The 14,800-nt window shown below is 26.7% G+C and overlaps 1 protein-coding gene across 1 annotated transcript in view; it reads right to left on the bottom strand.

Moving 5' to 3' along the window:
* The window catches only part of LOC101235657 (exportin-7), a 193,281-nt gene that overhangs the window by 136,314 nt on the left and 42,167 nt on the right, over positions 1–14,800 (bottom strand). The window contains exons 11-14 of the mRNA XM_065792921.1: positions 11,458–11,577; positions 8,031–8,177; positions 5,555–5,674; positions 5,354–5,406 (exon numbers count right to left, since the gene is read on the bottom strand). Of these exons, the coding sequence (XP_065648993.1) occupies positions 5,354–5,406; positions 5,555–5,674; positions 8,031–8,177; positions 11,458–11,577 (440 nt within the window). The remainder of the gene's footprint in view (positions 1–5,353; positions 5,407–5,554; positions 5,675–8,030; positions 8,178–11,457; positions 11,578–14,800) is intronic.

Raw genomic sequence — 14,800 nt, forward strand, 5'->3', positions numbered from 1 at the left:
GTTTCTCAATAGTTTTGTATTGCTTGTTTTTATTGAAAAAACTTACTACACATCCGATTTTCAACTTCCTAATTAGTTTTAGTAGGATAAATAAGAAAAGCTAGCAATGTGGTCTATCTTCATTTAAAGCCCCTTAAGTTTTTGGGAGCCTTTTTTTTTTAGACAAGCAAGAAGCTTATGAACATTTTGGGTCCGAAATTGTTTTTATTTACGTTAAGAGGGTAGTTAAAAATAGCAATTACGCCAGGGAAATGTTTCCAATGAAAAATGCAGTGATGTCCATTTATTAATGTAAGACTTAATTTCTTAAAAAAATATCTTGAATTTTTTTTTTTTTAAATAAATAATTCGTATAAATATAGTTATTCAATATAAAAATCCTAAAATCACATTTTTTGAGTATAATAGAAACTTTAAAAAGCGTTTTAAACTTTAAAAATTGATTTTCTCAAAATCAGAAAAATGTGACAACGCCGGTTTTTCTACTGAGGTCTTCATATATATATATTAGGGCTGTCCAAAAAAAATTTTTTTTTCAGATTTGATTGCATAGTTGTTTATTTTGTGCCATTTGACATAGTAATTAACTGTGCAAAAAATCTTTCCAATCAGATAATGTTTAGGGGGTGCTCAATGACCATAAAGTTTTACGAAAAATGTGAAAAACATGGAAAAAGTAACAAAGTTCCACAAATTTCTAAAACCCGGTTAATTAGATTTTTCAGATTTGATCAGTTTTAATTATCTCTAAATATTAAATTCTGAATACAAATTACAATCCACATCCACTTTAGACTGGTTTATTAGCAGAGAAATTAATGAAATAAAATACTGCAATACGACTAAAGTTCTGCGGTTTTTGTTATATCAGAATTTTTCCAAAATAAAACACTAGGATTTTTGACTCTTTGTCATTGATTAAAATACGAATTATAAACAAAAAAACATATGAGCAATTAACATTTAATTATCGTAATGTTATAGTTCGTGCAATGTTAATGCTAGCGAGGACTATAACTCTTCAGAGTACACTTTCTGGCATCTGGCACTCGCTTTCTGTGATCCTCAACCACCTGAATTAACCTCTGCATTTCAGATTCATTCCTTGTAATTGATTCATTAAACATCGACATTAAAGCCACAGATTGTTCGGCAGCATCATTTACTACTTTCAATGAATATACTAAATTTTTTCCTTCTTGGTATTCTGGGGAATCATTCCAGGTAGCTGGATCGTTGTTGAACAGAAAATCAATATCAACCTTCATTGACCGCAACGCACTTGCTGAAACTGATGTCACCAGCATGTCCAGAGATTTCTTCTCTAGACTTTCAATGTTCTTTAATTTGATCAACCTTTCAGACCAGTTCTCACCGTGAAATTTCATGTTGGAAATCATTTTTCGCTTCTCTTCCATTTGAAGTTTGTTTGAAAACAAAGCTAGTGGGACCAATTCTGGTGAAAGGTACCAAAATGGTTTTGAAAGTTCTTGACTGCTGCTTCGGAAATCATTTTATTCACAACTGCAAACTGCTTAAGTTGCTGAAACAGAAACAAGTCATTAACTGGAGCATCGCTGGCATTTGTGCATGATATCCAAGATTTTACATAAACCAGACTAGCAAATAAGCAAAATTCACAGAGATTTTTTTCCTCTTTTGTGGTCAACTTGAACTCTTCACGAAATAAATAAATCTTAAAACAATAAATAACCTTGGCCATCCAGCGAGCCATGTGATAAGCACCAGGGATCTTGAAATGATAATTTTTCTCTTCTTGATCAGGCAGTTTTCCAAGTATTAACAGACAGAGATCCATGATTTCTTTGTAGTCATCCCTTGGCATTTTAACATGCAGGTTTTCTTTGAGGAATGCAATCACTTCATTTTGTAGTTCTTGCACCAGGGGTATTTTCATTCGAATGTCATCCAGAGGTTTAAAATTTCCTTGATTAACTTTGGGCCAATATTGCTGAAATCTCTGGAAAAGAGGTATGTTGGGACCAGATGATGGTCCAAATAGTGATCCAAACACTCCTGCTACTATGATCTCATGAACATGGTGTCTGCAAACGAAATATAACAAATTTCTACCTATATGTTTCTCTAGAACTACACATGCACCATTTTTGGAGCCAGTGTTAGAGGCTGCAGTATCAAAACTCATTCCAATAACATCACCAATTATGTCCCAGAAATTAAGCAGATGAATAACTGCTTTTGCTTGGGCTTCTCCAGTTCGAGCTGATAGTTTTGCTATTCCAAGTATTTTGTCAACATTGTGACCTGTCACACCTACAGATAGCCGGTCAACATTTGCTTTAGGGGCTGCAGAATTTGTACGATCTATCATCAGTTTGCCATCCCAGTGGACGATTAATGGTGGTTTGTCCAAATCGCAGAATTCAGTTCGAACAGTGGCTTCAATATTTGATCGATGATAGGTTCGTTTTCTATGGACTGTAGAACGTGACAATGATCCATCATCGAGGTTCTGTCCACCAGCCCTTGCAATTGCTGCTGCTAGTATAGTAAATTTTGTGTCAGATAGATTAATTCTGTCTAATGTTGATGAAACATCAGGCGAGTCAAGAATTGTATCTAAGATACATTGTCGTTTTGGAGTACTTGCTAAACTTGATTCAGCTGACCCTGAAGAACTTGCTTTACTGACTTGTTGTCTGTAATAAACAGGGATTTCTATCTCAAAATCTCTATCAACCATTTTGTCATTATCAACAGCATCGTTATCGTTGTCATCACTATAACTTTCGTCATGTAAAGGTTCAATAACAGGAACTATTGCACTCGCACCAGATTGTCTTTGCTCTTCTTTTAGCTTTCGTTCTCTCTCTGCTTGTTTCCTTGCTTCATTTCTTTCTTCTAATTTTGAAAGTTCTTTGTCCTCTCCAAACATCACCATTTTTCTCTGACATCTCTGATCCAATAAAAATTCTTTATCTTCTTCAATTCTGATCATGGTTTCAGCATCCTTGTGGGCAATGTCAAAAAGTAGGCCAATGGTGTCTGTAAATGATTTCTCTCTCGATTTCTGAGAATCTGACAATCTGGATTTATTTATTTTTATTAATTTAAATTCCTGGACTAAAGTTTTCAACTTTAAGACTACATTCGGATGAAATGCTGTCGGAATACGGGCTTTATTCCAAATAATAATCAGTTCATCAACAGTTGTTTTAAGACTTTCAGGCACTGACTTATTGGTTGAATTAAGATGATAAAAAAATGTTTTTAAAACATCAGATGTTAAGGGAAGAACTTTATCTGGAAGATTTGGCTCTGGTTGTCCAATTAAAAAGATTTTGGTTTGAAGTCGTGTAGAGATAGCAACACGAGATAATGCTGCCATTTCAATGATAACTGAAATATTATGAGAAAATCAAAACTCAATACCATATTATACAAACTTATCATTCAGTTGTTGGTTTATGCAGCTGCAGCAATATATTATAATAATTATTACTAAAGAAATTAAATAAATATTTTCAAATTAGAAATTATTATTATCTGCACTTAATAACAAACAATACACTACCAGACTACCATGCTAGTTTTCTGTAATAGGTTACTAAGGTTAGGTACTATCAAAATATTAATACATTTGTTGTCAAACTGAAATTCCAAATAAAAATAATATTTATACTTGTAAACCTTTTTATTCTGTTTGAACAAATTCTAAATTGAGTTAAATAATAGTATTAAAATTATGAATACAAATTTTAACAAAATGATATAAACACAGTTGTTTTAAACACTAGCAGACATTTTTTAGTCTGGTGCCCTGATGACAGTTAATCTGCTGCACTTTAATTAATCTATATAGCACGCAATCAGACAATATTTCAGTGGAAAAAATCTAACTAACCAGGTTCTAGAAATTTTTGGAACTTTGGAACTTTTTACACGTTTTTGACGTTTTTCGTAAAACTTTATGGTCATTGAGCACCCCCTAAACATTATCTGATTGGAAAGATTTTTTGCACAGTCAATTACTATGTCAAATGGCACAAAATAAACAACTATGCATTCAAATCCGAGAAAAAAATTTTTTTCCTGTGTTCACATGAACAGCCCTAATATATATATATATATATATATATATATATATATATATATATATATATATATATATATATATATATATATATATATATATATATATATATATATACATATATATATATAGAGATATATATATATATATATATATATATATATATATATATATATATATATATATATATATATATATATATATATATATATAGAGATATAGATATATAAATATATATATATATATATATATATATATATATATATATATATATATATATATATATATATATATATATATATAGATATAGATATATATAGATATATATAGATATATATAGATATATATAGATATATATATATATATATAGATATATATAGATCTATAGTTTGTTGGCTTTGGGAAGAGCGGAAGGAAAAAAGTGATTCTTACGCCAACATATACGTCACTTTTAATTACTTTTAACTTTCGTCCAACATTTGCATGTTGGACGAAAGTAAAAACCATTAATTTAATTACAAATTAATCGTTTTTTAAAAAAACCACAAAAACGCAAATTTAATTGACCAGAATGTTTTTAAAAACATTCTGAATGTTTTTAAAACATTTTAAATGTTTTTAACAATATAAACAATGTTTTTATTTTAATTTTTTTTAATAAAATGTTTTTATTTTTATTTGTTTTAATAAAATGTTTTTATTTTTATTTTTTTTACTGTAAATCATGCGCGGAGTGTTGCTACATCGACTATCTTATAGCCTGACTCGCAAGGGAGTGCTGCTACATCGACTGACAAATAGCCTGACTCGCAAGGGAGTGCTGCTACATCGACTGACAAATAGCCTGACTCGCAAGGGAGTGCTGCTACATCGACTGACAAATAGCCTGACCCGCAAGGGAGTGCTGCTACATCGACTGAGGGTTTGGTTGGGGCAGGCAGTCTATCATTTAAAAAAAAAAAAATACTGGTCTTGCATTTTAATTTTTACTTTTTGTCAACAAAATATGGAAAAAACTTTCGGACAACATCTAAGGGTTCTTTATATATATATATATATATATATATATATATATATATATATATATATATATATATATATATATATATATATATATATATATATATATATATATATATATATATATATATATATATATAAATATATATATATATATATATATAAATATATATATATTTTCAATTTTGTTAATTGAAGTGTATGTGCTTCTATATGCTTGTGAGATAGAGAGAGTAAGTGTAATAAATAATAACTTACTGATGAGTTTCTTTCACAGATTCCAACCGAGATGTCACATAGGCTTCAGTGATCTGATAATAAAATATTTTAGAATTGCTTTGTTTACTCCACATATATATTATAATAACTTGTTATTTTATACTTTATTATATTTGTTATTTATTGAGTATTATATTTGAATATATTTCAGAACTGTTTACCTCTTATTAAAATACTTACCTCAGGAGTAAACTGCTCTAGAAGATGAGTGTCTGTAGCCTGAATAAATGGACATGAGGAAACCATCTTTTGCCACATATTCAGTAAATAATATAAACTGTTTGGAGCAAAATGAAGTACCTAAATATGCAAACCAGAAAAGAACAAAATTTATGAAAAAAAATTCAACTTTTAAAAATTATGTTGTCAACATTTTCAACTTACTATTTTTATAATACTATGCTTATGCTAGAAATGTCTAGTAGTAATATATTTTGCTATATTTTAAAGTACAACTATTGTTTCCTTAAAATACTGTTTTGTAAATGTACAAAACAGATTTTAAGGAAACACTAGTTGTACTTTAAAATATAGCAAAATATATTACAACCCAAAATGAAAAACTTAATTAAAAAAACATTTTTTATACAAGATGACTTTGAAATGACTATTATAAAATCAGATATACAAAACAAACAAAAAAAAAATGTTTTTATTGGTCTCCTATAATAACAGATTTACACATGTGTTCAAATTATATATACCAAATAGAATCAAATAATTTATAAAGATTTTAGCAAAAAGCACAGCATAACAATATTGTTAAAATTGAATAAAAAAAAACATTCGCCAATGTAATATGTCAGTTGAGGCTCCTTATCTGTGGTGAAGGCTGCTCATGTATGAGAAGAAAAACCCTAATATAAAATCCTCACATAATTTTAGGTAAGAGCTTGGTAATCTTAGTTGGTAACTGTCCTAGTGACTATCACTAAAATACTGTGCCAATAAAATAAGATGTTGTACAAAAAAGCGTTCAGTTATCAAATATTGCTTCAAGCCATCTCCAATGCCATTTTCATTACGAAAATGATATTGTGGAAATGCAAAATTTCACCTTGTTTATGAGTTTAAAAATATGATTCACAAAAGCATAGCAGATTAACTTAAAATTTCTATCTAAAATGGACCATAAGAAATGTTTGGATACACTTTTTGCTATTTGCAACAAGTTACCTACAAATGTAAATTAATCTGTTTGTCTCGATAATTGATAAATAAGCAAAAAATGTATTAACAAAAATTGTCAAACAAAATCTGACAGTTGCGTTAAAAAATCTAAAACACTACGGTTTTACTTTGCTGCCTAAAAATATACTCAATGATAAATTTAGATTTAAACTAAAAGTCTTAAAAGCTGCTACAAACCTTCAGAATATTTATATATTATACATTTGCATTGAATAAGCAACATTTACAACATTTACATAAAATATTCAATGAGCAACATTAATAACAATTAATGTAATAATACTTATACATTTTAAACACGTGAATACTTTATTAATTGCTATGAATATAAATTTAACTTGATTATTGATGTAACATAATGTAATAAACTTTAATATGATAAATATATTATGCAGCAATAAATAGAAAATGCAATAAATTGAAAAGTTTTTTAAATAGTGACAATCAATCGGGATTGCTTCCATAAATAATTTAAAAGCCTTTAACTCCTCAGACATGAAAGTATAAAAATGTTTTGTGTTAAACAATAGGTTAAAAAGTAGTCATGAATATTTTTTTCTAAATTTAATTTGTTATATTTACTATTTCCTTTTTAATGTTATTTTTTTTAATGTTTTTTTTTTTTAATTTTTAAATGCATCTTTAATACTAATAAATAACAAGAAATCTGTTATAAAATAGAACAGTATTTTTCTTTAATTTTTTCTTCTTTTTTTTTAATCTTTATAGATTTATTGTTACCTTCATAAAAAGACAAAATGAAAATGCTTGGATTTGGATTTATTGTTATTGAATTTTTCGCCATGGTCACATAAACATTCTTCATAATTATTACTTTACATTTGTCATGGTTATTACTTAACATTTGTCATGATTATTACTTAACATTTGTCATGGTTATTACCTAACATTTCTCATGGTTATTACTTAACATTTCTCATGGTTATTACTTAATATTCTTCATGGTTATTACTTAACATTTCTCATGGTTATTACTTAACATTTCTCATGGTTATTACTTAACATTTCTCATGGTTGTTACTTAACATTTCTCATGGTTATTACTTGATATTCTTCATGGTTATTACTTAACATTTGTCATGGTTATTACTTTACATTTCTCATGGTTATTACTTAACATTCCTCGTGTTTATTACCTAATGTTCTTTATGGTTATTACTTAACATTTCTCATGGTTATTTCTTAACATTCCACTTCATTATTACTTATATAAATACAAGAAATGAAATAGTGTGTTAAAAATATGCAATCTTTTTTAATTTTTATACAATTTATGCAAAATATAAAACAAACTAAAATAAATAGATCTGTATTACTAGTAATTTTAAGTTAATTCTAAAAATTCTTGCATTAATACAATATTGTTTAAAGTATAATAGTGTATTCTCTTTTATGCTGCATTACTATAATAAAAGCATTTAAAATTAGAGAATCAAAAATATACTCTTAAACTTGTAACAGTAAATTTTGTGATCATCTCCATAACTTCTTTGTAACAATCAGTTTTCATTATCTCTCCTAGCTGGTAGTTAGCCTTAATTCGTGCAAGAAGTCGACAAAATTCATGATAGTTATCTGTATTTTCCAAAGCCTGAATGACAAGAAATACTTTTTACAATTTTAAAAAGATTCTTCAAATTCACATAGTTACAAATAATTTTTATACTAATATATTAGTTTATTAACAAATATATAAGTAGTTATCCACTATCTTTAAGTTTTCTGACTAAAAATATAAATATTTAAAATCAGTTTAATAAAAAATTTTTAACTAAGTATTTCAACAGTAAAAATCAGTTCTATAAAACTTCCTAACAAAGTAATTCAACAGTGGAAATCAGTTTAATAAAAATTTTTTAACAAAGTATATAAACAGTAAAAACCAGTTCTATAAAACTTCCTAACAAAGTAATTCAACAGTGGAAATCAGTTTAATAAAAAATTTTTAACAAAGTATATCAACAGTAAAAATCAGTTCTATAAAATTTCCTAACAAAGTAATTCAACAGTGGAAATCAGTTTAATTAAAATTTTTTAACAAAATCAACAGTAAAAGTTAGTTCTATAAAACTTTAAAGGTAGGCATTATTTTTTTATGCGCATACAACTAATTTTTTGCTTAGTTGTACGCACCTTGGGTTTATAAATAAATTTATAAACCCAATTGAAATAAATATTAAAACCTAAACCCTCAGTAGATTTATGTACACTTTACTGCGCCTATCCCTAATTAAGTCAGTGGATGCATGTACAAACTACTACACCTATGCTTATTTAAGTCTGTCAGTGTATGTACACTCCACAGTGCCTATCCCTATATAAGTCAGTATACTCCACTGCGACTACATCTAAATTAGTCAATTTATGTATGCATTGATGCGCTTATTCTATGAAACTTTGAAAGATTAAAATAAATAATAAACACAACTATAAATAAGCAACAATAGTAGTTAAAAAACATAAAACTATTTAGAAATGAAACATTAAAAAGAAAAATCTCCTTAAATAAGGATTTGAACACGTAACCCTGACAGTTGCTCTTTAAAAGAAGAAAATTTATAACACCTATTGTACTACATCAATATAATGACGGTGTGAAAAAAATTAAAGTATATAAACATCTTTAGTGTACAAATAAGATTTCTAATATGTAAACCTTTTTTACACACGTGTACAAATTTTAAATCCAAAAAAAAAACAGGCTTGGTTTTTGCACAGATTTCATAAAAAGAGTGGATGTTATTTATTCAGAAAATATATTACAAAACATTTCAAGAATTAAAAAGTGTTGTTTTTGTTATCTCATTATTATTTAACAGGTGAATCAAAGGAAAGGAAACTATTTTTATTATTTAACAGGCTAACAGAACTTTGGGTGGAAACAAATTAGGAACAAAAAACAATATTGTAAATGAAGCCATAAGGAATTTTATTATAATTAAAAAAAAATTTCTTCCTAATTATCGAGCTGCAGAAAGTTATTATGGTTGTAAGTCTTTGACTTTATCTGCCAACAGGTTTGAAAACTATTAACAAGGTATACAATGTTTTTAAATAGTCGCTTTTGATTGATCTTTCTATGTCTAGGGAAAAAATGTTTTATTGAACATATTTTGGCTTTTTTAATATAGTATTTGAACCACCTGCTTCTGATACTTTTAAAAAAGCTAATTTTTATAATGTTAAATAATATGTTAGCAATGGAACAATTCTGGCTGTTTAATTCATCAAAGCATATGAAGAAAGTTAAACTAGTTATTCCAGTGAGAGGATATTCTTACTTGTTATGTGATTTTGGAAGCTCAGTGGTTTTCATGCAATTTTTGGTTCATTGTAGTACTATAAACAGAATTCATGATTTTCAGATTTATACAACTTTTATTTTAAATTTGTATTATATTAAATAAAGACAAACAAAGAAATATTATGATTATAATACAAATTGAAAAATAATTTAGGTCATCCAGTTGAACTTCTAAAACAAGGAAAGACACATCCATTCCATTAAACTAATAAAGGAGAAAACCATTTTATTAGTTCAGCAAACCTCAAAGGAATCATTTACTTATTGTTTATGGGGCTGAGTGGATATTCAAGTTTAATATTGTCACTTAGTAGATGATGTAACAGATGATAACTCAAAAGGCGGCGATAAATGTATTTGTGAAGATTAGAGTATAACTCATAAAACTATTTCACAAATGTTCGGTAAATTACATTTAGTGAAAATACAATTTGATGTCTAAAATTTGTTTTGCTTTTATTTTGTTTTGTTAACTACTCATTAAGCTTATTATAAAGAAATTAAGAGATTAAGTGTTAACACACTAATCATTAAGCTTATTAAATAGAATTCAAAATATTAAGTGTAAACATACTCATTAAAGTTATTTTAAAAAAATTAAGAGATTAAACACAATCAAAAACTACTTTACTTTAAAATTTACATGTTATTTGGATAAAAACTTTTTAATTTGTTTATTTATTCAATAACCAAATAAATGCACTTTTATATAAATAAATTTAAAACATACAATAGAAATGTTTTCCTAATTTCATTGCCTAAATATTATTCACTAGAAATTTGCAATAATCCTACAAAAAAACATAATTGCGCAAATACTTAAAACATATTTGCAGCTTAACTTAATCCTTTAAAAAATTTTAAGTTAAAGGTATCAAACAATATTAGGTTGCTTAAAAGCATTTTTACATCATACTAATGTATAAATTAATGTAACTAATTCATTAATCAATTATAACAAGTTATAAATTATATATTAAAATATAAATTATTTATAAAGTAATATCAATTTATGTTACTAAAAATGGTTGGTTATAACTGAGGTATGTGTCGTTGTTTTTTTGTTCGGAAAAATAACATTTCTTTTCATGCCAAAAAAATTGCAATAAGCGGTTAATAAAAAATATTTTACAAAATATTTTCCTAGCACCATATATTTAAAGAAAAACCTACAATCACTAAAGAAATTATGTTAGAATGTTATTATAAAGATATTCACACCTATTGGGCTGAGATAACACCTGGGAAAGAATGTTATTAGGAAAATATTCACACCTATTGGGCTGAGATAAGTGCAGAAATTCAAAGTGTAAAAATATTCGCATCTATTGAATTTCTGCACTTATCTCAGTTTACTTATTTAGTTGACCTGTAATAATTTATTGACTAATTTAGTTTACCCCTCAGTTTATCTAAAAATGATATTTTACAATTTATACCTTTGATTGCTAACACCAAAAAATTTTATCATAACCCTTTTGGGCATTTTTAAGCATGAACATCTTATAATTTTAAACAATTGAATTACCTAAAAATAGTTAAAAACACTTAATATTAAATAACTTACATGAGGCAATTCTAGTATCTTTTTTACTCCATTCATTAGTTCTTGTAAGTAGCTTGTACGCTCATTTATATCAAATAATGAGCGTCGAATAGATGCTAACTGAACGTAACATGAGAGTGCCTGCAGAGAAAGACAGAAGAAATATAATTTAAAAGTAATATAAAAAACTTATAATAGAAAAAAAAAACAGTGGAAATTTAATAGAAAAAATATATTCGAAAAAAAAAGCTTTTTTTTTAATGAAAATTTTTTTTTTTAAGAATTAGTTAAAGAATAATTGTATAAAATGTATAGAGTAATTGTATTAAAAATGACACAAAAAAAAAGAATGAAATTAATAATGAAAATAAAATAAAAAGTGTAAACAACAGAGAAATTAGAAAAATAATTTAAAAAAATAAAATAATAAATAATAAGGGATAAAACAGATAAAAACTAGCATATAACATAATAAAATATGAAAATAGCATTGAAAAAATTAAAAGATATTTTTAAATAAGATGAAAAATAACAGACTCCATATAAAAATAGCAATCAAAAACTATAACAATAAAAACAACTGATATATAATAACAAATATAATAAAGCCAAATAACATAATAACTGATATATAATAACAAATAAAACCAAATAACAAAATAACTGATATATAATAACAAATAAAACCAAATAACAAAATAACTGATATGACAAAATAACTGATATATAATAACAAATAAAGCCAACACAAAAAAGAAACAAGTTTTTTTTTTTGACAGAAACTTTGCTTTTGAAGCAGATTTTTTTTTTATTTAGTAAAAGATCATTTTAAATTTTTTTTAAAAATTTTTAGAAAACTTCTATTTTAAACTTCATTGTTTCACAACAAACTTTTTCCAAACATTTAAAAATTTTTAGAAAACTACTATAACATCACACATGGCAAAAAGACAGAAAAAAAAAAGAATTTATTCTGTTTGGTTGAGTTGCCATAAGAAAAACGATTACTTTTGCATTGAAAAAAGAATTGAAATTTAAGATTTAAAAAAATTCATAAAAATTTTTATTTCCGAAGAAAAAAAATATGAAAAAACAATGAATATCAACAAAGAAGATTAACTTATATTAAACTTCTTTAGAATTTAATATTATAGAAGCACAATCAGCAGCAAAAAGAACAAGTGATCAATTTAGTGATCATTTGATTAATTTTGATATTTTGCTAACTGATATATTTATCACTCCATAATCATTTGCAATAATAATAATAATAATAACAATAGTAACAATTATAATAATAACAATAATAACAATAATAATAATAATAATAATAATAATAATAATAATAATAATAATAATAGAACAATAATAATAATAACAGCATAACAACTATATATGTCACAATAATAAACTATTTAAGAAAAAATTATTATTATAAAAATGACTATAATAATTATATATAGTAATACTTTATAATAACATATTAATGATTGAATAAACTAATGAGAAGGTTTTAAAGACAGCTAGTACGTAGGTTTGAAGCATTGAGGTGCATACAAGGGGGAGGAATCTTTTTTATGTTTGTATGTTAAAAAGTACATACACGTTTAAACCACTTTCATTGAGAATCAGTGGTTTAAACGTGTATGTACTTTTTAACATACAAACATAAAAAAGATTGCCAACATTTTTATTAGTTAAAATTGGGATGCATAAAATTAGGACCATAGAGAAATATATAATTTTAAGATTTATTATAGTAATTTTTTGAAAAAAAAAAGTTCTTTAAAAGCATATCATGTTGGGTCTCAAAAGAAGTGAAACTTTATAAAAATTTTAAAAATAATTTAAAAAATTTATGGAAACACAAATTAAAAAAGTTTATTAAAAAAAACCAATAAAATATGTACTTTTTTATTTTTTGTTAAAAAACCATAGTTTTTAAGCCATAAAATTTAAACTAGTAATCTTTATATAAAATTTCACTTCTTTTGAGACCCAACATGATACGCTTTTAAAAAACTTTTTTTTTCAAAATATTAGAGACCCATCTGATGTTTAAGGGTCTTGAGCAACCCCTAAAACTATTTTCATTCAAAAATTGTTTAAATTTAGTATTAATTACCAGTAAGTACCAGCAGACACTTTCGAAAAATATAGTTTTATGAACCACTCCAATAAATTTATACATATATATATATATAAATATATATATATATAAATATATATACATATATACATATATATATACATATATATATCCATCAACAGATGAAAAATATCAAAGTAATAACAGTGCCATGTTGAGCATGGATGGTGTCCCTGTTTGTACTTTTGGTGTGCATTACGGAGGCCACATTTGGAGCCCTTTGTTACGGCTTAGGGTTTATTAATAGTAATGAGGCAGTTGCTTGGTCTATTAAACGGTGTTCTGAGTAATATCAATGCTTTGAGTCAAGTTCTTCAATCTAATTATAAAATGAATAAAGTACCAAAAACCATAAAACACAAAAAAACCATCATCATCACCAAGTTATCTAAACCTATCATTCACTAATATTCGTGGTCTTCAAAGTAACTTTTCTTCTGTTGAGTCTTGCAAAGTTCACCAGACCTACTTGCTCTTTGTGAGACTAATTTGAGTTCAGCTGTCTCATCTTGTGATCTTAGTGTTGATGGTTATCTTCCCTTAATTTGTAAAGACTCCAACAGTCACATGCTTGGCCTGGGCATTTACATTCGTAAGAATTCACCCATTTGTTGTGAAACTAGGTTTTAATCCACAGACTATTCATTCATGTGCTTTCGTTTAGCACCACTTCACTCTATTGCCTTTCTATTTGTTCTATATCGCTCTCCTTCATCTCAATACTGCGCTATTTTTGATGTTATTTCTTATCATATTGACCGAGCCCTCTCTCTTTATCCATCAGCTAATATAGTTGTTGTTGGTGACTTTAACGCTCACCACTCTGAATGGCTTGGCTCTAGTGTCAGTGATCCTGCAGACATTAAAGCCCACAACTTTTGCCTTTCTCAAACCCTCACTCAAATAGTTAACTTTCCAACTCGCTTACCAAACAACCCGAATCATTTACTTTCTCTACTAGACTTATGTCTTGTTTTTGATACTAGTCAATGCTCAGTTTATCCACATTCACCCTTAGGCACTTCTGATCACAGTTTGATCTCTCTAAAACTAATATCTTTATTAACTAAAAAATACCATCTTTGAAAAAGTTCCAACCGAAGAGTACCATCCGAAAGCAAAAACCCAAAAAGGTTAAACGTAAATCAGCGTTTTAGCCAGCCTGATGACACCGCGCATAACGCAGAAATTTCAATTGGTTTAAAATTCCCAAAG

Source organism: Hydra vulgaris, chromosome 03, assembly GCF_038396675.1.
Source record: "Hydra vulgaris chromosome 03, alternate assembly HydraT2T_AEP".
NCBI classification, from domain to species: domain Eukaryota; kingdom Metazoa; phylum Cnidaria; class Hydrozoa; order Anthoathecata; family Hydridae; genus Hydra; species Hydra vulgaris.